General features: G+C 32.8%; 1 protein-coding gene across 5 annotated transcripts in view; it reads left to right on the forward strand.

Moving 5' to 3' along the window:
- The first annotated feature begins 2,210 nt into the window (after positions 1 to 2,210).
- LOC106106289 (chaoptin) overlaps positions 2,211 to 24,088 on the forward strand; it is a 59,708-nt gene continuing 37,830 nt past the window's right edge. For 2 of the 5 annotated variants that reach the window (XM_013286844.1, XM_013286850.1), the window contains exons 1-2: positions 7,188 to 7,322; positions 19,369 to 19,471. In XM_013286844.1, coding sequence (XP_013142298.1) covers positions 19,469 to 19,471 — 3 coding nt within the window. In that variant the 5' untranslated portion in view covers positions 7,188 to 7,322; positions 19,369 to 19,468. Of the gene's footprint in view, positions 2,867 to 3,450; positions 3,575 to 7,187; positions 7,386 to 7,408; positions 7,536 to 19,368; positions 19,472 to 24,088 lie in introns of those variants that run through there. The other 3 variants (XM_013286848.1, XM_013286846.1, XM_013286845.1) reach the window with 3 other exon arrangements.

A 24,088-nucleotide genomic window follows, 5' to 3' on the forward strand; every position in this document is an offset into this window, starting at 1 on the left:
CGTGTAATCCCTTGTTAGACGGCTTTTAGGCTTCGTGAAATTTGAGCCCGGAAAGGTCACTTGGTAAGTAGCGCTATCGATTTTGCTAAACGATTTTCTAATGACACATTTACCTAATTATTATCAAGACACCTTGATGTTAATGATATTATTTTTAACTAGCATTAGCCCGCGACTCCGTCCGCGGTTAATTAAAAAATAACAAGAGTAAGTAGCTTATTTATTCTACCAGACTAAGCTCTAAGTATGCCTAATTACATCGAGATCCGTTTAGGCAGAAAACTCTAATAAATATCCATCTTAGCATTCGCATTTATTTTTAAGATTAAACTAAGCCAAATAACTTAAATTATAGCGATAGGGACATTAACCCGGGACTACATATGGAAGTCGCTGGCATACTTGCATGCCAGATACTGGCATGGCACTGGCCAGCTGTAGGTATGTGTGAACGTTAAAGTGTCCTAGGAGAGCGTTATGTTTTTTATTTGTCACTGCCCGTGAAAAATCTGAGAGCAATATTATTATGATTAACGTATTATTTTGATTACTTATCTTGCACTAGCTGTTACACGCGACTTCGTCTGCGTGAAACATAATAAAAACGATTATGTTACTCACTGATAACGCAGCTTTTCAACCGTGATAGTTTTTTAAATCGGTCCAGTGGTTTTTGAGTTACTTCAATACGTACAAAAACACAAATCTTTCCTCTGTAATATTAGTATAGATAATTTTATTACTGATCCTTTGTTATAGAATTAGATGATTTATAATTGCGCTGAGTGCGACCAACGTTCGTTGACCCCCGCGTGCCCTCCGACCTCAGCTAATTGCAGTCACTGGATAATGGTGACGCAAGGACCGGAGGAGGAAGACAGACTTCGTTAGCTCAATTTGTTGATCAGCTGTTTGTCGGTCTGTGGATGCCGAAATTTTATATTTTTTTGATTCTCTTCGAGCCCCTGCTCTTGGCGAAGCCGAATGATTGTGTCGCTGCAATTAATGGGAATATTAAATACCAAAAAATTAAGCTTATATTTAATGCTAAGTTTAAAAAAAAAACAAATAAAAAATAAAAAAGAATGACATGGCCATTGACTCACAGACAAATTACCTTTCTAACGGTGAACGAATTTTTAAAACGACCCAGTAGTTTTTGAGTTATTCCAAATACAAAAAAAAAAACAAATCTTTTCTCTTAATAACATTCGTTTAGATTAGGTAATATATGCTCGTAGATTTTAGGTTATATTAATCATTTGTAACGTTTTATCGGTTGCCTTCATCTGATATCGAAGAGCTATAGAAACCGATGTTATTTGAATTCCATTTAGTTACATTGTACCATTTGTCACGCAATACAATCGTTAATAATAAAATATACTGTTACTGTAAAACTGTAAACACAGATGTAGAAGAAAGATGTTAGTATGAGTAGTACACCGGTAGAGGTAGACATAGAAAGAGATGGATGGATTGCGTGAAAGGAGACATGATCATGAAGGGATTGATGACTGAGATGATGCATGATAGAGTTATTTGGAAGACGAACACCCTACGGGAGTAGGATAAGGTAGGAAAGATGATGTACAAACCCACAGAATTCATTTGTTCCTCTGATAATGTGATTAACGTTTCCACGACTATGTTAGATCCTATCGTTATTTTATTAGCAATTCGATGTATGTTTTTCTCAAAGTGTAAGTTAATCCAGTAACTGGGACCAATCGCTACGGCTTCCGACGAAAGGATTTATTGGATAATCTGATTTGAGCCCCGTATAACACATTCATGTTAAGGTTTCGTATTCTGATGAAATCGCCCACATTTACTGCATAAGTCCTAATTTCTGTAGAAAAATTAGGAATTGAAATCGAGAAATAAATTTAACTGCAATTCTGATTTTTTTCTATAATAATATGAATGTAGAGGTAAGCTTAAGAAGTAATGGATAGTGAGGAAGGTGACATTATTAAGAACTGAAACGATAGACAAAAAAACCTAACCTTACATAGAGTGGACCTAAAAGAGTAAAGTTTAGTATTTATTTAAATAACTCAAAAACTACTAGTACGATTTCAATAATCCTTTCTTCATTAGAAAGGTAATTTATATGTTAGTATATAACATAGGCTATCTTTTATTGTTATTTATTTTCACGGGGACGAAGTCGCGAGCAACAGATATATTAAATAAGGACACTGATACATTCTAGGGGCTCTCATACATGCATTTAAGAAAGAAACTAGCTGATAATCGACAGTCATTCTCTTACATTAATTGTTGCTGTTATTGGAACTACTAACTTAAATTAATGCGTTTTTGTAGAGTGCGGTAGTTCAAGATAAAAATGTGAATCGACTGTGAAATTACAAGAACCGTCTGCAATCCATTCAGTGATTGTGCCAGGAGCGAAGTGTACAGTTGGCAGTTTTTGTTCGTAGCCTCGATTCAAAGCGAAGCCTTCGGGGCCTCGGAATAAAAGGATTGTGGATTTACATCTACCTACCTGTTTTACATTGTTCAGTTCTCACTGAGCTTGGACTTGATTATTGTTAGCATAGAACTCGATAGCATGAAAATTTTAGTTCCGATCTAAGCTTCTAAGTTTTATTACCACTCTAAATCTATCTTTTTGAGGTTACCTTTAATCGTCGAATAGTAATGATCAGTAAAGAGTCCTATTAAAAGAAAACGTTCCATCAAAACATTTGAAAAGCAATAATATTCCAATGCTCATTGGGGACAATGTCATTTAACTCTTTTTCTTTTTCAAACGAGAACTGTTGGCGCGGTGGCAGCGCAACGCAATTTGCTGAAACGGGGTCGTAGCGGAGTTATGCGGAGGTTCCTGCTAATTAAGGTTACTCATACGTTTCCTTTCCATAACGGCTTTTATCTCTTTAAAAAGATATATTCTCATTCTATTCTATCAATGAAAGTAAAAAATGTATTAATTAACGTCCTATCTTAACAACAATTCATATTTAACAACGGTAGCAACATTGATAATATAATCTTAATTTAATTCAACCAAAACAATGTACGTATAATTAATTTTAAATCAATCACTCTAGTAGCCAAGAAGTATCCAAACCTCTATAATTTTAGGACTCTACTGGAAACACATATCAACCAAAATGTAGGTCTTCCTTTAACCAACATCAAGGTCGTTTGATCGTCCTGTCCTTTGGTTTAAAAATAACTTTATTCTTTTATAATTTTTAGAATTCAATTATACCTGCCCTTTCAAGTTCAAGCCGTCGATTACTTCCGATGTACGTGTGGCTTCTAACTAACTCGATTTGCTTACCGTTTCCAACGAACCTAACTAATATGGTTTCTTTTAGCGGGAATTAGTCACGTTTTTGCATAGAATTTGTATTCGATCAATTCAGCTTTTTATATCAAGGAAAAGCAAATACAGAAATTATTACTTGTGCACAGCTTTTCCGATGGACTCATGACGTCATGCGACATCACTGAGCATAGAAGACGCGGTCGGTGTTAGCAGAGACGGTGTTAGTGACGCTGGTTAACCCCAGGGTGCTGGACGGATACAGGCTCACAGGTATGAGAATTATATAGTAACCCTGTATACGCAATTTTCAGTACTAAAGAAGAAAGAGGAAATGGGAAGAAAAGTTTTCGTAAGAATTTCGCGTTGTAAATATTTAACAATCATGTTTTACAAAAAAAAAATATTTTTACTATACAAATGAAATAATCTTACTCTTACTGATGTTATAAATGCGAAAGTTTAGATGTATGTATGGATGTTTGTTAGAGTTTGTAATCTAAATTATTCAGCAGTAATATCGATGAAATTTGGCATAAATGTAGAACATAGTCTGGAATAACACAGGCTACTTACATTTGTTTTTTATCACGCGGACAGAGTCGCGGCCGAAAGCCAGTTTGTTAGAAATAGATCACGTTGTAGTTACGTGTAAAACTCCAATTTTATTAAATTTCCGCCTCAACGTCTACTAACAAAAGCGGCCCTAGAATGCTCCCTTTGTGAACTACTAAATTGTGGCAACCTTAAATCTTTCTAGAAGGGCAATGGTTGACAGGGATACAAAAGCTTTAAAACATGCCTGTTATACGATACTTAGGAACAAGTACTTGAATAAACGATTTATTCTCTGTTGTAATTAATGTTAGGCTAACGGCTGTTTACTGACACGACGCTGAAACGACAATTATGTAATTGAATGATAGAGCCGCGCTTAAATTGGAAATTTCGTTAAAATTATAACGTTTGTAAGATTGTAAGTCGCGCTTACGAAGCAAAGATAGGTGTTGCCCGGGACTTCGCCCGCGTGAAAAAAAAATCATAGCCTATGTTACTCAGTTAGACATGGCTTTTTAATGGTGCAAGAATTTTTGAAATCGGTCCAGTAGTTTTAGAGTTATTTCTATACTTACAAAAATACAAATCTTTCCTCTTTATAATATCAGTATAGATATAGATTCCTTTCAGTACACGGCCGGTAAAACATTGTTAGCAGGGAATATGTGTAATTAACGTGTTTATGCTCGGATTTAAGCCTGGGCTTACGTAATTAAAATACTAAATTATTGCAGTAAAACAGGTGTATTGAATTGTATGAATTTAATGGAAATTTTCAAACTTGGATGTGATGGTAATACAAAACTAGCTGTCGCACGCAACTCCGTCCACGCGTAATGCAAAAAAAAACTTAAATACCTACGTGTTGTTAGCCTATAACAAATCTATGACAAATTTCATGGTGCTCTATTCAGCAGTTCAGAAGATACCTTCTAACAAACATCCACCCAAACATACAAACTTTCGCATTTATAATATTACTAGCTGTTCCCGCGACTCCGTTGGTGCGGATTTTAAAATAACAAAACCAAGTAGTCTATGTCTTCTTCACTTCTTTCCGTTCATTAGTTTAGGCGACAAACTCTAATAATTAATTCCTCCAAATTTTCGCATATGATAATATTAGTGAGATATATTTTTTTTTATTATATTAGGTAAATCATTGTAAAATTATTTGTGCGTATTGTAGAAACAAAACAATTATATATATCAGATCAAAGGATTATATACGATTAGACATTACATAAAAAGTTAATTATACATACATAGCGAGTGGAAACCATAAAAAATATAATTGAAGCCGATTTATATAACATTGTGTATAGTTAATCCCGGTCGTAAGATTTCGATTGTAATTACTACAGAAGGAGAATAGATAATTGAATTAGAAAAATTACGTTTAAAGTAATTTTCCTTGGAAATTTTTCTGCAAGTTTTGAAATTATACAAGATAATTTCGAAATTGATTTCCAGGTCTACGTAACTTAAGGTATCCTTGTTCATAGAATAACTAATTAAATTGTTACTACCATTAGCGTTACCAAGGAGCCGTTCCCCCCNNNNCCCCCCCCTCTAAAATACTAAAACAATTCCACAAACTTAGCTCGCAAAACCTAGTTGTAAGTTTTTCATTACAAATTTGGCAATGTTGGTATCTATTTTCTCCTCATAAACGAGGTTTAGGCTAAGCGCCATCTGCCCTCGGCCACCTCAAACCCAGTGAATCTTTAAATGCCTCTTCAAGGCAAACAGTGGCCATTCAGTCACAAATAAAAATCTATTTTCTTCCGATTTAAAAAGTTGTTTCATACTTGCCCCCCTCCCCAAATTTATCATGGCGACGCTCATGAGAGTTACCATATATGGAATGCTTCAATTATTAAGACCAGCGATTCAAACTGCGGTTCTTAAAAAGATTACATTTTTTTAAACTTATTATTTTTTTCCAGTGGAAACATACTGTAAATTAATACAAACCACACTGAGAATGTTTGAGTAAAAGTTTTCAATAACTTCGCAAATTTTGCACTCTACAAATGCTTCGCTGAAATAATTGTTGAGTGATTTAGTAAAACTTTGAAGTTTCTACCTGCTCTTTTGTCTAAAGTAAAATTATTATCGTTACCTAGTTTTGAGTGAAATTATTGTGAAAGTTGTAGTTTTTATCCGTATGAAAATATAATTATATTTTATTAATTTAAACAAGCAAAGACTTTTATAATTTAATACTTTTAATCAAGTTATGTCTTTTGCCCTTTTTAAACGATCGTGATTTTAACATGAATCGTTTGTAACTTGTTTACCAAATCAGTTACGTTTCATTAGTCAATCCGTTTTTCACGTTGACACTGCTTAATGCTTACGTGTATCTAAACGCCGTGAAAATTATAACAAGACAAAAATCCATTAAAATCGGGAACACCAACCCGCTGCTTGTTTGCCCCCTTGTCTTAAAAAAACATCATAGAATATAAAATATTTTTTTAATCTATGAAACATCATTGAATTATTAAAAAAAAATTGAAGACTTATTAACTTTTATTTACGTAGGCACTGAGGTCCAAATTCCGGTAACCCAGTTCGCTAACTCGACACCTCTACCGGGCTGGCTCGAGCGTTTGTTTTCCAACTATCGACACGGTGTCAACTTTGTGACTGAGAAAATCAATGGTTTGATGCACAGTGTTGTGAAAGAGGGTACCGTGTCGGCGACGGAGGCACTATGGCGTCAGAGGGAGGGGTGTTTGGCGCGGGAGAAGCCAGGCTCCAGGGCCGTAGCTTACATAACGCTGAGAAAAACGAATGCACAACCGACTGTTTGCTGTCTCCCTCACACGTTATTGGGATGCGTCTACAGATAAGCATATTTTCTTACGACTGTCATATTTTTATAATGGAAATTAAATCCTTTTTTCAGCTTTATTACTTTATTTTAATCAACAATGCTCAGAATCCAGTTCTGTCTAGATTTAGATATAAATAAATTTTAGAATTTATGTTTTAAAATGTTTTATAGCAATATATTGCTCAACTAACAGAATTGTAGTCGTCATCATTATGTGTTTATGTAATGGCATCTATTAAATGAAGCAAACACTGTGTTGACTTAATAAAACTAAGATGGGCAAAAGAACAATTATCGAAAAAAAAAACGTGACGGGATCTTAATCTTTACATTAATTTATAAATGACTTGTAACTTTTATCAATTACACGAAACAAATCAGAGTAAATAATTCTATTAGCTACGTAAGCATACAAGTTATGGGTAGATAATGTTAAGTAATAAACGATTGTGAAAATGCTAGCCAGTGTGATCGCGGCCGCTCCCCGGGCCGCACATGTTCTGAGCGAGAACGACTCGCGTAGTGGGCCCAGTGCCACCGTCGCGAAACCGCGTTATCGAAGAACGCTCCGTTTAAAAATTTGAAATTCGAATACCCCGATCGTTTGTTGTTTAAAAGGTGCTTGTAATTTTCTTCTATTTTAAATAGTGAATTCGTTTTTTTTTCTTTTATTTTTCTTTCGTAAGTGAAGTTGGTCAAGGGTGTTTCGTCCCGGGAGCATTGCTATAGCAACGGATGACGTCAAGTTCACGGGCGGCTGGTGCATTTTCGTTCAATAATTGCTGCTTTCATAGCCCTTGCTTTATTTTTTTATAGCGTAGAAGGTTAAAGGTAAGATGCTATGCAATTTTTTGCACGCTCTACATGAAAAAAATATAAGAAATAGATTTCTTTGAATGGTTTACGAGTAACTTGACATTTATTGCATTTAGTTTATTTTACAAGCTATATACGCCGTAAAATTTATGTAAACCATTAACAAACGCTATCTCAGATTTCATCTATTTTATATTTAAGGTAGACGAAAGTATTACAACTGTATTGTAATTAAATGATACGTTTTTCTATAGAATGAATTGATATATGTAGTTTTATTTGCTGTTGATTATTGAACCTACGTAACGTTGTCAATGAGCCGATATTCCTGGCGATCCTTAGGTACTGCCCAATATGCGGGCTTAAGCCCACTAGTGGGCAACTTAGGGCTGTGAAAAAATATAATTATAATGTTACTAGCTGTTCCCGTGTGACTTCATCCGCATGAAATTAAGAAGATTTTATTTTATTGTTTACACGTGTAAAATTATCAATTACAAATGACATGTCGATGACAATCTTGCTTCCTTGATGTTGGCAGCAACTTATGGTCTCTTTCCCACATTAGGGTTTTTATCCAAAATATTTACCCCTAATTTTAATGGCGTGAAAATGTATAGCCTAAAGCGTAAGGTAATAGTAGATTTTTTTTATTAAGAAAAGAGTTATTCAAAAATATTCTGTAATTGCTGACATCTTAGGCAACAAATAAGTGTGTGTTTACGCTTTATTATAATAGTATAGATATATATTAACGCTTCATAAAGAGTATTAGAGAGCTTAGCCCGGGCTCAACGTTTAATTATTGATTATTACTAAAAGCTAATTAAAACATCATTACCATTTGATTACGTATAGGTAACATTAAAGCTACGTCATTAATGTGGGATTACTGTTGTCATTTTATCCACAATTTTAATAAATCATTTGCATAAATTTATTCATTGTAATCGATTTGATGCTCTGCGTTCGATTGTTTCTGAGAAAAACTACGATTGTGTAATGTTTATTTAAATCACTAGCTTCCCGTGCGGGTTCATCCGCGTTAAACTATAAAGACTTTATTTTATTTTTTCATTTGTGAAATTTTCAATTGCAAATGTCAAAATTCAAATGATAACCAACTAACATTGTTTCCTTGATGTTGGCAGCTTGTAGTTTGTGGTCTATTTCCCACATTACCCCCTAAGTTTAATAGTGTGAAAATATATAGCCTAAAGCGTATCGTAAGTGTACGGGTCTTTATTCAGGAAATAATTACTCAAAAATATGCTGTGATTACTGACTTTTCGCCACAAAGTAGTGTGTGTTACGCTTTATTAAATTAGTATAACAATTTGCTCCAAACGTCACGGACATCATTAAGATCGAGTCCCTTTTAATCATAAATTTGAATGTAACATTGAAAAACCTACCAATGTAGGATGTTAAATGATTGAATTTGCGGGCAATCTGATTAAAGACCATGGTCGTTTAGTAAAGAGAGCTTGAGGGAGAATCGAGAGGGATTCGCGTCCTTTAGACACTCAAGGGCTATCGACTAATCCCTACATGTATCGTTTAAACATGATAGTAAGATTTGGGAAGACGTTCTGATGGTTAGGATGGAAGGGGAATACCCTTTTTCTATATGTCCTCTGACTAGAACATTTTTATTAAATGTTCATTTTGTCTATTCTACTTTAGCGTTTTGATGTCTACTACATTAGCCGCCTTCTCCTAAAAAGAAATAAAAGTTCTGCCCTATTAAATTTGCAACGTTATTACAGGTCACCTATATACAAGATATATTGTACATAATATGCGGCCAAATTACCCTATAAATAATATCCAATCGCTTTACTGACATACGCAAGCGAAACAGCAGTTGTCGTATCGAATTACGGCCGCTTAATGTCTCGAATGTGGGTATACATTTGTATATCGCACCCTCAGGGCGGACGTCGAGTGTGAAACTGAATGACCTAGACCCGAGATGCAATCTTAAATAGGTCTCCGACGATGTATAAAAATCAAGCACTTTAATGCTAAGGTTTCATTTTATTAAAGCAGTAGATTTGAATTGCTAATCAGGTCTTTCTTTTGATCATCTCTTCTAGAAGTTAAACATTTTGCACGTAATTGAATCTTTGTAATATCTTCAACAGAATGCTTCGCTTATCTCATTCTATTTACTGTCACTCAGTCTACAATATATTTAGAAGGATTAAACATTTATTCTTTTGTTACATGTGTTATGAATTCTACTCAAAAAACTCTAAATATATGTGTCAGTATGTGACGTAGTGAATTTTGATTACGAACATTGACGCAACAGGACTCTAGCAAAGCCATTCGGAGCTGTTTATTCAAACTGGACTAAACCAATCACTGAATCCAGCGCTCGAGATTAGTCCCGTTCCAATTCTGTGAGTTGTTCGGACTGACGTGCTCATCGTGGAGTTGTCCGAACTATCGACAGTTGATTGTGGGACTGGATTTCACTTTGTCGATATCGATATTATGTAACGAGTCTGTATACTTCTCTAAAAGGAATCCGTATTTAGTTTTTATTTAATTATGAGTTAATTCGTATGCGATGTGAAGATTGTTCGGGAAGTCTTTTTAAATACTAGATTTAAAAGATACCTCTTGATCTAGTCATGGTTTTCTTGTTATAGCATTTACGATGATACCGTATTTTTGAATTGTCGACATTTCCTTTATTTTTAAATGTATCTGTCACAGATACCACCCTTCATTATTATCTCGCATAATTTAGGTCTGACTAAGCTATATAATCTAGACCAAATCCACGAGATAAATCACCAATAGCTTTGCCTAATAGCGGGCAATTAATCAAGGCCCGAGTATGCCATCGGCGATAGTGTTGCTCGTTTAGCACGGACTGGGAATTCAGGAATATTTAGATTATAGAAATTTCTAGAACGGTTACTATTTTTTTTTCTTCATAACGTTATTTTTTTAGATGACTGTAAAATGCAATGTTCTAATTTCATGCACAATTTAGAAGCGAAATCGACGAAGTCTTTATTTTTATAATAGGACCTTTAAAAATTACAAAATGTGACATTTCCACTCATTTGTCATAAAATATTTATATAGCATATTAAAAACAATACTGCGATAAACAAAGATAAATTTATAACACGAATCTTTATTATCGAAAAATACTTTGCTCATTAAATTCTTGTTGTACTCGTAGATATAAAAATAAATAATTAGCTGAAAGCTAACTATTAAAGCCAGTCTTAGTTTTTTTGTTAGTTAAAAATAATATCAATAAAAGTACTAACGAATAGAAATAGGTTTATTACTATAAAAAAGTGTATTCCTGTATTTTTGGTTCACTGAATCACATGTAGATTATTTAATTATTCGGTCGTTTATTAAATTTTAACTAACTGCACACTGAACGCATTCAAATTCAATATATGTCGCTTGCTAACTTCGTTATTTGGCCCATAATATCACTTAAAATTTAATTATATTTAGGGATTTTATGGATTAACATTTATTTAAAAGCGTTAATAGAATAATGGTATTTTTTATATAAAAACCATGTCCTGGTACAAGCCCAGAGCTTAAATAATATGTAGTAAATTTAAAAATCTGCAAATATTAGAAAAAAAGCAAAAAATACCTCGCATTTAAACGTGTGTACAGTGCTGAAGCACCGGAGCTAGTTTTTGGTTACTTTTTTAACTGGCATTTAGCTGTTGAAATAAATGTTTGTAAAGTCGAAATAAACATTACAACTATAAGCTAAGATGAATAAAAGATCCAAGTCAAAGATATTTCTTTTGAAATTCTTTGCAAGAATGATATATGATATCAATATCTATCCGAGTAGTTTTTATTTAACATCAGTGACATACTTGATATACTGGCCTAGAATTCCGTTGGCCATCTTAGCGGCCCAAATGCGACCTCTTTAACGACCGACTTTTTAGGGCGGACTTATAAACAGAATCGAAAATAATGTTTCCATTATTAGCTTATGTGATAAAAAGAAATGATGATAATAATTCTATGGACTTAAAATTTAAATGCGAAAACTCTTTAGCTAAATTAAAAAATTATATTACTAATTTTTATCCTCGATTCCGTCCGCGCGAAATTAAAATATGACATGTATGTTCTTCAAGCCTATGTTCTACATCTGTGTCTTCCATGAAGATTAGCCGTTCTGTAGATAACTTGTGACAAACATCCATCCATCTAAACTATCGCATTTCTTAGAAATATGTCCGACCGAAAGTTCGGTTTCGGCCGAAATGCAGTGCAACGCCGAAAGTTCGGTTTGGGTTTCGACTGAAAAATTATGTTCCGTCGGATACTAGTAAGAAGTAAGATTACCAACGTATACGATAAATTCATGTACAGTGTAAAGATGGGACTACGCTTGTAGTGGTAACCCATTATACTTGCGTCTGTGTTCAAGACATAACAAGAGTACTCAAATTAGTACGTAAATGTTCCTCGCAATTAGGCATACAAGTGGGCACGTTGCTTGCATGTTTTATCACAAGTCTCCATTGACTAAACATGTATAAAAACAGATTGTTTTCCTTTTCATTCTTCATGGAAAATCTGAGATATTAGTATGTTTTTTTACAATGGAAACGCAAGTTTAGTAAGGTAAAACGTCAATACACGAAGGCAAGAACTGAAAAGTAATACGCAACGCATTGTGCAGTAAGTACTAACATACAATAGAGGTACAATTGTGGTCTCAAAACTTCGAGTATTCCAATGTGAACTTTAACTTAATAGTGTTTAAATTCAAAATTGAATGAAAGTTTGTACACGAAATGCGTAGTAGTAAAAAACATTGTTATGCTTGATAAAGGTAAGCCAGAAAATATGTTAGGAAAACATATTTTTTACGGCGATCATGCGGATGATGTTGGTTTATGAGAAGGGTTGGGAAGTGGCCCTTATTGCTATTTATGTTAGCTTAGATGGTTATTTACTATAGACGTTAAAAAGCTGGTTTAGCAAAACAGTGTTTTTTTCTTTTTTTTCTTCCACCTTGGCTAATATAAGTAAATATAAATAATATAACTAAATATAAGTAACTAATATAACTAAATATAAGTATATGGAATTTGTTGAATAATCCTAATACAAAAATGTATTATTTATGTTTTTTCTAAAATTATTATTACCAATGCTTTATTATTATCTTACTAATATTATGAATGCGAAAGTTTGGATAGGTAGATTGTTGTTTGTTAGAGTTTGTAGCCTAAACTACTGAAAGGATCTCGATGAAATATCGCATATATAAAGGAGAGTCTGGAAGAATACATAGGCTATTCACATTTGTTTTTTTTTATTTCGCAGGCACGTAGTTACGAAAGCTAGTTAATAATAAAACAATCATCTCTGTATGGTATACGGTTCATTGGTTCGAGAAATTGAATGGTTTAGGATGATTTAATTTTTTTTATTTGAGTCATATGCTATACAGTAATCGAGTTTTATTTTCTATTTTTAAATCGACAAAAACTAAAGGTACAATCTAGGAAACTGACAGTGTTCCACCTTATAAACTACAATAGTTTTAGCATTGTGAAACGAGACGTAGAATAAAAATACAATGCAGCATGTTTCCGTATGAAAAGTCGATTAGTGATCATTGTTAATTTATATTATTATTATCCCTTCGTTTGCGCTCACTGCAATCTATTATATTATTAGTTATGTGTAGGGAGAGGCAGATTTGTCCTCTCAATGCACAGGACAATTTTTCCTAAAGTGGCATACCGCGGATTTCCACGACTGTACTAAAGGCGTCACAGCCATGTTATGCTTTAATAATTCATTACCTCTTATGTTTTCTTCCAATTTGCACAGAATACCTTACCAATATGGCCGTCGTATCGTCGAGCTAATGCAACACCCTTATTTTGACATCCGACTACTATCCGATTATTAACATAACAAGCACAATTACGACATTTTAAAACCATGACATAAATATTTTAAAATAATGTTTTGGATCACAATTACAAAGCTTATATCGTTATTTCAAATTATGACAAATGGTACTGATTTATAGCACAGACTAACAACCTTCAAGAATACAGAACACGTCAAAATAGTCAAAAAGCTAACAGTACCTTAAAGTAAATTGGGTTACAGTCACAATCAACTATTACTAACATAATAGTACTACGTACACGGTTAATGATTCATCCAATAAAGACGTACGTAATGATTCACAAACTTAACGACAAATGACTCAGATAATTCTAACCTGTTATTAGGTACCTATTTTTCTAACCGCATTAAGTACACAATGCAACAAAATACGTTATATAAGTTTTAGAATATCAATTGGAAAAACACTATTTGGTATACCGCATAATGCTGACGTAAAACGTAAAACCCTGTTTTTAGTATTATTAACAAGTTTTACAGACTTATTTAGATAAGTAAGCTAAAACTAATCTGACTAATATTATAAATGCGAAAATTCGGATGGATGGATGTTTGTTACTAGTTATCTCCAGAACAGCCCAATAGATATCGATGAAATTTGGCAAAGATTTTAAAGAAAGTCTGGGAGAATACATAGGCGTTTTTTGTTTTTTAATTCCACGCGGACGGAGTCGTAGGCGAAAGCTAGTATTCTTTTAAGGTAGTATTATTTTTGTTGATATAGATCTTTTGTTTGTCGAAATTTAATTTATTATAGTATCTTTGTGGCGACTATGAGTAAATAGAAAATTCTCAAGCTTGCTAAATATCAGAAGGCTTTAAAAGTCCCATGCGGACTGCTGTCGTAATGTTATTAACACCGGCCTTCGTGACAATTGCAAACTAAAATAAACGCTATTGTATGTAGTATAGGATGGAAAATCGCTAGACATTAGTCGAGGTCACGTTGCATAATGTTGACACTCGTAGCCCATGCTCGGTGCGTCGAAGCGGTGGGAGTGATTTACGTTACTATGGATTCTCGAACGTACCTTCTTCACTTTTACTTCGTACGTGACACGAATTTAGATTGAGTTTAGTATACCATGAATACGCCTTTGTTAGCGAATTTTGTACTACAAAAATAATTTTATATTAAAATTTTCACTAATAATAACAAATCATAACAATAAACCGATTTTTAATTTTATCAATGTTATTTGAAACATTTTCATCAATTACTTTTTTATGTATTATTTGACACTGTCTGTATTTTTTTTCTTTGTTAGTTTTATCGAAAAATTATAGTAATTCGATATTTACGCTTGACCCAAAACACGCGCGTCATCTACAATGCAAATACCTGTTTTAGAGGTCTGTTGTAATAGAAAAGAAGTAGTGAAAGTTTGTATAAGGCGTAGTATTTGAATCGATTTAAATATAGCAGATTCGCAAAGTTTTAAGTAATATTTGACCGACGGTAAAATATGAGTTTGTAGATTTTTGAACTTAATTATTTTTGTTTTAGGATGTAGATAAACAAGTAATTTATTTTTGGTACATTTTCTTACTTCTATAGTAAAAACAATTACGTAATTTTTTTACCTTTGAAGAGAATAATAAAAAAAATAATTAGAATGCACTTTATTAAAAGTCGATAAAAGCTTTATTAAGTTTTTCAGTTAAAAACTATCTGCAAACGACAAGGTTTTAATTATGAACAAGGCGTTTTACGGGATTTTCCTGGTTTTATTTTCCGAATGATTAAGGAACCATCGTACGGTCTGACATTTTTAGGTTAACTATTTCAGTGGAGCGGTTGCAACTTGAAAATCACTCGTAACTTTTATTTAGTAGTTAGAAACGTTCGATGCGACAAATCAATTTTAAACTTCATGTTCAAGTTATTTTCTAGTTACTTAAACAATTTCAACACTAAAAGTTAAAAAAGTTTTTTTTATAATATAAGGTGGCAAACGAGCAAGCGGCCACCTGAATCCACCGAAATGGAAAGCGACCACTGCCCATAAACATCCACAATTGCAGATGTGTTGCCTACCCTTCATTGATGGAGGAGGAGACGCACATAAAGAGGAAATTTCCCCTTCCTATGCGTCTCCTACGTCGCCAAATCAACTTTTCCTTCCCGTCCGTTCCTCTAAGAAAAGGGTGGAAAGGGAAATCATCAGACAAAACGCGGAATTGCTTCCACTTCACGCCTGTTTTCTGTGTGGTCGTGGTATTACACCGGGCGAGCCGGCCCTACAGTGCAAAGATGTTAAAGCGGGCTCTACCACTGTTAAATGTAATCTTATTCAATCATTTCTGAGACTATCAGCTGATCAATTCAGTTGGGTTGTCCAGTGTTACTTTTGTTAAGTATTGGTTGCTTTAGATTACTTTACCCAAGTCTTTGCTTGCTAAGAGAATCCATAAAAAATCTTTTTTGATTGTTAATTTAAGTAATTATTATACAACTCTGAGTATAATAAAGTATACATAACTATCACTTGATGGTTATACTTATAAACAATATTACCAAGATATAATATTGGTAATATACTAATGCTATCAAAGAAATTTTAACGCAATTCAATGTCCTCTAAATTGCCTGAAATAATAACATCTCAAATCTGGGCCACAGTTACGCCCTGCGTACTGACTCATGAAATAGCGTAATAAAGGGATGTGGGGCAAGAAACATGCCTTCTTATTTTGGACTTGTTCCATATTTTCCTCATGTTTAATAGAATTTGATATATTTTCCTGGTCTCTTTGGGAAAAATACAATTTTAATGAAATCGTTGTTATATTTTACATATTTTTGCTTTTCTCTTTAGTTAATCCAATGACATACCAAAATTATGCTAGTAAAACCATGGTTCACTAGTTGAACGAACATTTTTCAACAAAAAAACTCGTCATCGATACTTCGCGTACATATAATGGGCTTAAGTTAATACAGGCAACTTAGTCAAGTATCACAGCAATGTTAATAACTTATAAGCGAGTTAAATTAATTGAAACCTTACGACGTAATACAACAATGTTTAATGCAACCATGACATTCCGCAGTGGCATATATTGTCTCTGTCGTTTCCAAAAGAATGAAAAGGACGGAAGATTAAAATACTGCGATAGTGGAAACACATCAAGATCGGCCTTAAACAGATCTCGGATATGCATTGCGGTATAAAAATTGTTTGTATAAAAACTGTTATTTATAATTTATATACACGGTGAGACAATTTACATGATTGTATCCTTGTAACAATAAAGAAATAATCTTTTTCATGTTTTATCCCACACTTATGTGATTATCAGATTGAACGTATTCCCCAATGTGACAATATGATCCTTTGGGAACGTCATTATGTAACTTTTGTATTGAAAGTATATTCTTACGGTAAAGATGTTTTGTGATGCAACCTGCGTCAGCGAAGAAATTCAAAGATATGAACTCAACCAACACGCAGTTGGCCAGTGTGGTTGATTATATACACCCTAACTTAGATTCCGAGCTTATCAGTCGGAACGTATAGTAACCTGGTCTTTTTCTATACAAGTTTATAAATATTTAAATGTTTTATGCATTATCTTATGTTTAAGAAATCATTATACAGAACGATCTCTGTTAATACCTCTATAACATACGATGACCCTTACCTTAACCTGTGACGTCGTTATGGCCGTAATAACTTGGCCTTAATTTTGCTGTCAACAGCAGAAATGTAGTTATTAGCTTTATTCCGGCCTTATTTTATGATATAATTGATTATAGTCCGTAGAATAAGAAAATTTTTTCGATTAGTTGGTTTTTTCATATTCATTTTAGTACCAGAACTTTGATAATTTCGTGATTTATCTGTGATTTATGAGTAATGGTTTTTATTTTGAACATTTGGTGAATTGGTTTTCTGCTTAAAATATCCTTGTTATCGAGGATCATAAACTGTTCTTTATTATTTAAATTATTGTACTGTTCCATTTGTGTTGTGTTCGATAAAAATACTTCAGTGGAGGCGCAGAAAAAACTTCGCGAAATCTCATTAAAGTTTATTGTTTGCGTTGGAAATTACCTTCGTTGTTAGCAGTACTTTTACACTGTAAAGACCTTTGGAAATAAAGAAGGAAATCGCTTTAGCAGAAACCTTACTTGCACCGTAATACAATACTTCAATGTCTGCTTGTATTTTCTGAAGTGAATTTACCGACGGTACAACGACACTGTTGAGGTCGGAAAATGATTTGAAAAATTAGTTTCTATACGAGTCTACTCCTTTCATGTCTTTTACTCATTTCGTTTCTTTATGTTCTCGTAGATAGAACATAGCAATAAGTCTTCAGTTTTTAACAACATTTAGAACATTACACTGTTTAAATAGAATACAATTTAAATATTTTAGTGTTGATTAGAATTGTGTCCTGAACAAAGGATGCCAGAAGTGTTACAAAGGCGGGCTCTGTATTGTGACGTCACAGTTGCCGTATTGTTACTCAAGGAGGGCCTCGAGGGCCTCGAGTGATACGCTACCTACTAAAGCTTTGATGAAAACTAACAGACAACACGACTGCATAATAGTTTCTCTATTAACATGTAATATACGTTCTTGAGAAATGTTTATAAAACGCGAAGACAAATTAAATTCTAGATAGCAATAACTAGAATTATTGGTTTAAATTTAGGTAATAGGATGTCAAACCTAGAGAGACATAACTGATACATACAATAAAATGGATAATATTGTTGTAAGTAGAGGTAAATAATCTAGAAAGCAAAGGCTTGGAATTTAAAGTGAAATTTGAGAAAGAGTTCCATTTACGATTGTTGAAATAGTTTATCAGCAATCCTAAATTGATCTTTTTCTGAAGTTTCCTTTTAAATTCCAAGCCTTTACCTATTCCTTTCCAACGCTATACCAAGATATATGTGACTACATCAGTGTATTTTTACTGCGAGCCTCTAGTACCACATTATTCAAAGTCACGTCTACTTTTTTACTCGAGCCCTTTCTCAATTCAATATTCATTAACATATCAACCATAGACTTTTAACAATGAAATAGAATTATAAGATGTTCTTCTCTACCTGTTTTAAAAAAAGATGACGATATATCGTATGGGTTTAAACTGGATATGATTAAAATCGTAGAGTTCTGATCGATTAGGGTCTTTGATCACTTGAGTCTAATAATGTACTGAAGGCGTTATGCTGTGTAACGTATAAGGCAATCATTTATGCAGTCGGTATATATCACGGGAATAGCTGCAACGAGCCGTTCGATGTTATTGTTACACCTCGTAACATTACATTGTCGGTCTGTACCATTATAGACAAAAATAGTTTTGTTAATCATTTCGTTTAAAGCGTCTCATTTCGTTCTTTAATACTAGACATGATACAAAGGTACATCAAAGTCTCCTTTCATTGCTCCGCTCGTGTTCGTCGCACTTGATGTTCGCAATGGAGTTTAGTTTGATGTCAAATGATTAGGAAATAGCGTTTCAAAGACATAAATTATGTTTAGGAAATGTAATTATATTGGTTTATTAAACAACAAGTTTTTGCACGCGACTGCATCCGCGTGAATTTTAAAAACAATAATAATGAAATGAAAAAAACATAGCCTATGTTACTCACAGATAAATTACCTTTCTAACGGTACAAGAATTTTTAAAATCGGCCCAATAGTTTTGAGCCTATTTATTACATTCAAAAAAGAATTTTTCTCTTTGTAATATTACTATAGATTATTTTTTGTACTTCGTTTTTCGTCTAAATGTGGGTTTGTTGTCTTGGTACGTTAATGTTTTACAAATCAGTACGATTTATAGCAATGTTTGCGAGGCGATGCTTTCCTAAGTTATTTAATTAAGAAAATTGCAAGCACCTGTTAACTTAATTTGTGTTAAATTCCAGTGTCAAAGTGTTAAAGTGATACATCGAAAACGTTAAGTTTTTTGTGATGAAAAAGTGACCCCGAATGCTGATATTATATGGAATTCTTTTTATATGAATCATGGTAAGTTTTTTGTATACTCTTAAGTAAACAGTTACTGCTGTAAAATTGAAAAAATAAAGCAACTTTTATTTCCACCAGACTTTCAAATTTAATTCACGCCACATTTTTATTAAGTAAATTATATTTAATTTTCCGTTCATTTTTAAACGATAGCGAATCTTAATTGAAAACCCCCACAATAGCAAAGCAATTAATTGCAAACAAAGAATAATCTTGCTGGTGTTTACATCAGCTATTGTTTTCCAAAAATATATAGAGAAAAAATGTATAAATTATTAATTGCTAAATACTTAAAACCCATTGGTAATCATTTCGGTCAATTGTCAGCAATAAAAACACTATAATGAGCTATGTAATTAGAACCACGGCTTTTTCATTTTTTTTAATAGGATAAAACATATTACAAATAAACATTATACAATAGTCATGTGTAGCTCTTTAACTACGTTATCGACAATAACATTTTCGATAGTTCAAATACATGTAACAATGTTAAAAAGAAAACCAATACCGCGCCAGTGGAATGGTGCAACACTGGACCCACAGGAATATCCACATTCACGTCCCCTCCCTATGTCAGCTGTCAATGTCACTTACATTTAAGAATAAGCGCGCCTTTTCCCTCTTTATCCGTAGACTGGGTATTGAATTATAACATCCTCCGTCATCGTAGAGTTCAAAAAGACAAAAGTTAGTAGCCTATGTGTTCTTCCAGACTTTCCTCAACGTCTATGCCAAATGTCATCGAGATTCGTTTAGCCGTTTCGGCTACAAACACTAACAAACATCCATCCATCTATCTATCCATCTAAACTTTCGCATTTATAATATTAGTAAGATTGCAGTTACATGTTTGCATGTATGTATCACAAAAATTCTCCCCATCTCTTATTAACGTTACAACATGCAACGCTGCAATGGTTAACTTCGCACTTCCTCAATTACAAAGGTCAGTTTAGCTAACACCTGCTGTGCGCCTACGCAGAATTCATGGGGATAATCGAGTCGCTTATTAAAAATTCTCACACAAATTTTGGACTTTTGGCCCTTAATACCTACTTAGATTTGATTTTAATAATTCGAGAAGAAATTGAGTACTATAAATTAATATAAATACTTTTTAACAAAGGTATAGACGACTAGAGATATTTTATAATTTGTTCACTGTTAGAGTTAGATATATTTTTTTTTAATTATTGAATATTCGTTAAAAACCAAATTTACTGTTCAAACTGAACTGTTTGATTAAAGTTCAGAGTAATTTTCTTTTTTAATTACTTAAAGTACAAGTTATAATTTTCTTAGACAAACATTTTTCTGAAGGTGAAAGATGAAATGTAACCAACATCGCTTGTAGCGCTCTTGAAAATTTATAAAGCGGGCTTCAGTAAATTAAACGCTCAGCATATTTTAATCTTGGTGAAATTAATTTTGTACAGACCAGAGGCCAGAGTTGAGAACGGCCGGGGGACGGGAAATGCTTTAAAAAGTGTAGAATGCATGATGAATATTAAAACGTAGAGAATAGGGACATATAAAAATTCTGTTGGCCTTTTTGACCAATTGAATAACGTTTATTTTATTTATAGAGATAAACAAACAGGACAAATAACATACACATTTTTACACAATACAGTAAGTAATAAGCAAATTTTTACGAAGTTTAATGTTGCTATGTATGAATTTATTTGTTTTTGTGGCAATAAAAATTCTATTTATTTATTTATAATTTATCCTAATTATAGATTTACACGATATACATAGAAAAATAACAACAACAGTACAACAGTAGAGACATATGTTTTTTTTTTAATTTCTTTATATAATTTTTTATAGTTAATTAAGATTACGGCCTTATCATTGACATGATAAAGTACCATAAATAACAATTCATCCTACGTTTAAATTAATTACAAAAATGAATTATTTACTCCTGATAATCTCAAACTACAAACACAGTGGTTGTAATTTTTATTTTTATGCAATAAAAAAATAATACAGCAACAATAGAATAATTATAGTAAATAATTAAAAAAATTTGTAATTAGTATGGATTTTTTAGGTTAAAATTCAAGCAATTCATTAGCTTAATGTAATTCGTAGATTAAAATTTTGTAAACAGCTAAAGTTTTCCTAGAAATAGTAATGTAACTTAAAAGAGCTTTTTATTCGTAGTTAATTAAAGTAAATGAAATGTAAGCTTTTCGAATTCGCTGTAACTCGACCATTTTACAGACATCTTAATTACTCTAGCTTTAATTATTCATACCTTCTTTTTTATTTCATACTGTTTTCTCTTGACTTTTCATAACGAATCACGGGCATAAAAATGTCATTCTCTTACAGAGATCATAATCTATACTAATATTATAAAGACGAAAGATATATATTTTTGGATTTTTATATATATTGAATTAACTCAAAAACTATTAGGCCGATTTCAAAAATCCTTACACCATTAAAATGTTACGTTATCAGTGTGTAACATAGGTCGTTTTTTACTAATTTTCCTAAGTTCCACGCGGACGAAGTCGCGAGCAACAGCTGGTTTAATATAATCTGACTATAAAATTACAGAAAGTATATTGCGGAAAGATATGTAACTAATTTCATTAAAAAAGTGATGGTAATAAAGCAGATTGAAGTGCCTCCAGACTAGAATTTTATATTCTTGCTTACGATTTACTTAAGACAATAGAATTGAATATTATTATTCTGGTATATTTGTTTTAACTGGATTTTAAATATGTCGTTGGCTAGGAAATAGAGTAACCGTGAATAAAGGGTACAGAGTGTATAGTACAAAGTGTATAGTACAGAATGTACAATTTAATGTCTACAGAGTGGTAATTGTAGTGTTTACAAATGGCTGTCATGTGCCATTACCGACGTGTTATTAACCTTCCTTTGTAACAGGGTTTCTTTGTTCTCAATGTTAGCTATTATTCTTTTAGCACATTTGTAGAATCCTTTTAGATTGATATTTTAGGAGATGTTAGTTTGTTGTGTATACCCCATCGATAGGAAGTTAAATAACTAACAAATTTCAATTGTTGTAATGTTTTACCATTTTATTTTTATGTTAATTAACTTTGATTTAATGGTGACTTAGAAAGGTTGTTCTGTTTTGTCGTTATAATTCAAAGTATTTTTTTTAGTAATAGCTCGTTTCGTATTTTTTGAAGTTTTTCATTGTTATATAACATCGTAAAATTTAAGAGGATTCTTTTCCAGTCACGGATAATATAAATGTAAGTAAAAGCAGTGAACGGACTTTTTTATTTTTAATTCGTGGAGCGTTGTTTAAGCAGTTCATTTCAATGGAACGAGACAACGCTGTGAATTTTTTAATACGCAATTCGTTTTAGTGCTTCGAATTATCATTTTATTCCTACAGTCATCCTCGGTTCTTTAACTATTATAATTGTATACATTTTAGATTTAAATACTGAAATGTACTCTTTATTTATTTGATAAATCATACTTCATACTAATATTAGAAATGTGAAATTTTAGATGTATGGAATGATGTTTGTTAGAGTTTGTAGCTTAAACGGCTGAATGGATTTCGATGAAATTTGGTATACATATAGAGGATAGTCTGGAAGAACACATAGGCTACGCGCTTTTGTTTTGTTTTTGTTACACGTGGACGGAGTCGCTGGCGAAAGCTAGTGTACAATAATGTTAAATCCATTACATCTGAATGTTACAAAAAAATAGTACAATTGTCATTGTGCGTTTAATTAATAGGAAAGTATACAAAAAGCTACATTTAAATAATTCGTCTGTCAGATGTTAATCTGGTGAATCTGTCTAAAAATACTTCGACTTGTATTAGGAAGTTGGTTGCATCGTATTTTTTAACCGCAACTATCCTTGACTCAAGAACTATGAAAGTAAATAGAACAGAAATAACGCACCGCAAGGTCTTTATTCAATTGAATGATTATACCACAGTGATTGACACAACGCTCTTTTACAGCGATACACATGTACAGTTAATGGGCTTGAGAGAATTATAAAAATAATCTTACTTATAAATGCTAAAGTTTAGATGGATGGATGTTAGAGTTTGTAGCCAAACGGCTGAACGGATCTCGATGAAATTTGGTATAGAAGAAGAGGACAGTCTGGAAGAACACATAGGCTACTTATTTTTGTTTTTATTTAATTGCACTCGGGCGGAGTCGCTGGTGAAAATTAATCTATCAAAAAGACTGTAAATATATGCCACTAGCTGTTGATCATGACTTCGTCCACGTGAAATTTAAAAATATAGCCATGTTACTCAGAGATAAATTACCTTTCTAACGGTGAAAGAATTTTTACAATCGACCCAGTAGTTTTTTTATAATATTAGCATACAAGTATAGATTAAAAGAATTATACATTGTCTGCGGTATAACATTTAACAACGAATTATAAGAGAGTTATTCGTCTAGTTTTATTACAGACTAGCTGTTCCCGTGCGATTTCATCAGCATAAAATTATTTTATTGTTTACATATGTCAAATTCTCAATTACAAATGTCAAAATGACATGACATGACAAAACTTGGCAATCTTGCTTCCTTGATGTTGGCAACAACTTATGGTCTCTTTCCCACATTAGGG

This window comes from Papilio polytes, unplaced genomic scaffold (assembly GCF_000836215.1).
Source record: "Papilio polytes unplaced genomic scaffold, Ppol_1.0 DF822289.1, whole genome shotgun sequence".
In the NCBI taxonomy this organism is placed as follows: domain Eukaryota; kingdom Metazoa; phylum Arthropoda; class Insecta; order Lepidoptera; family Papilionidae; genus Papilio; species Papilio polytes.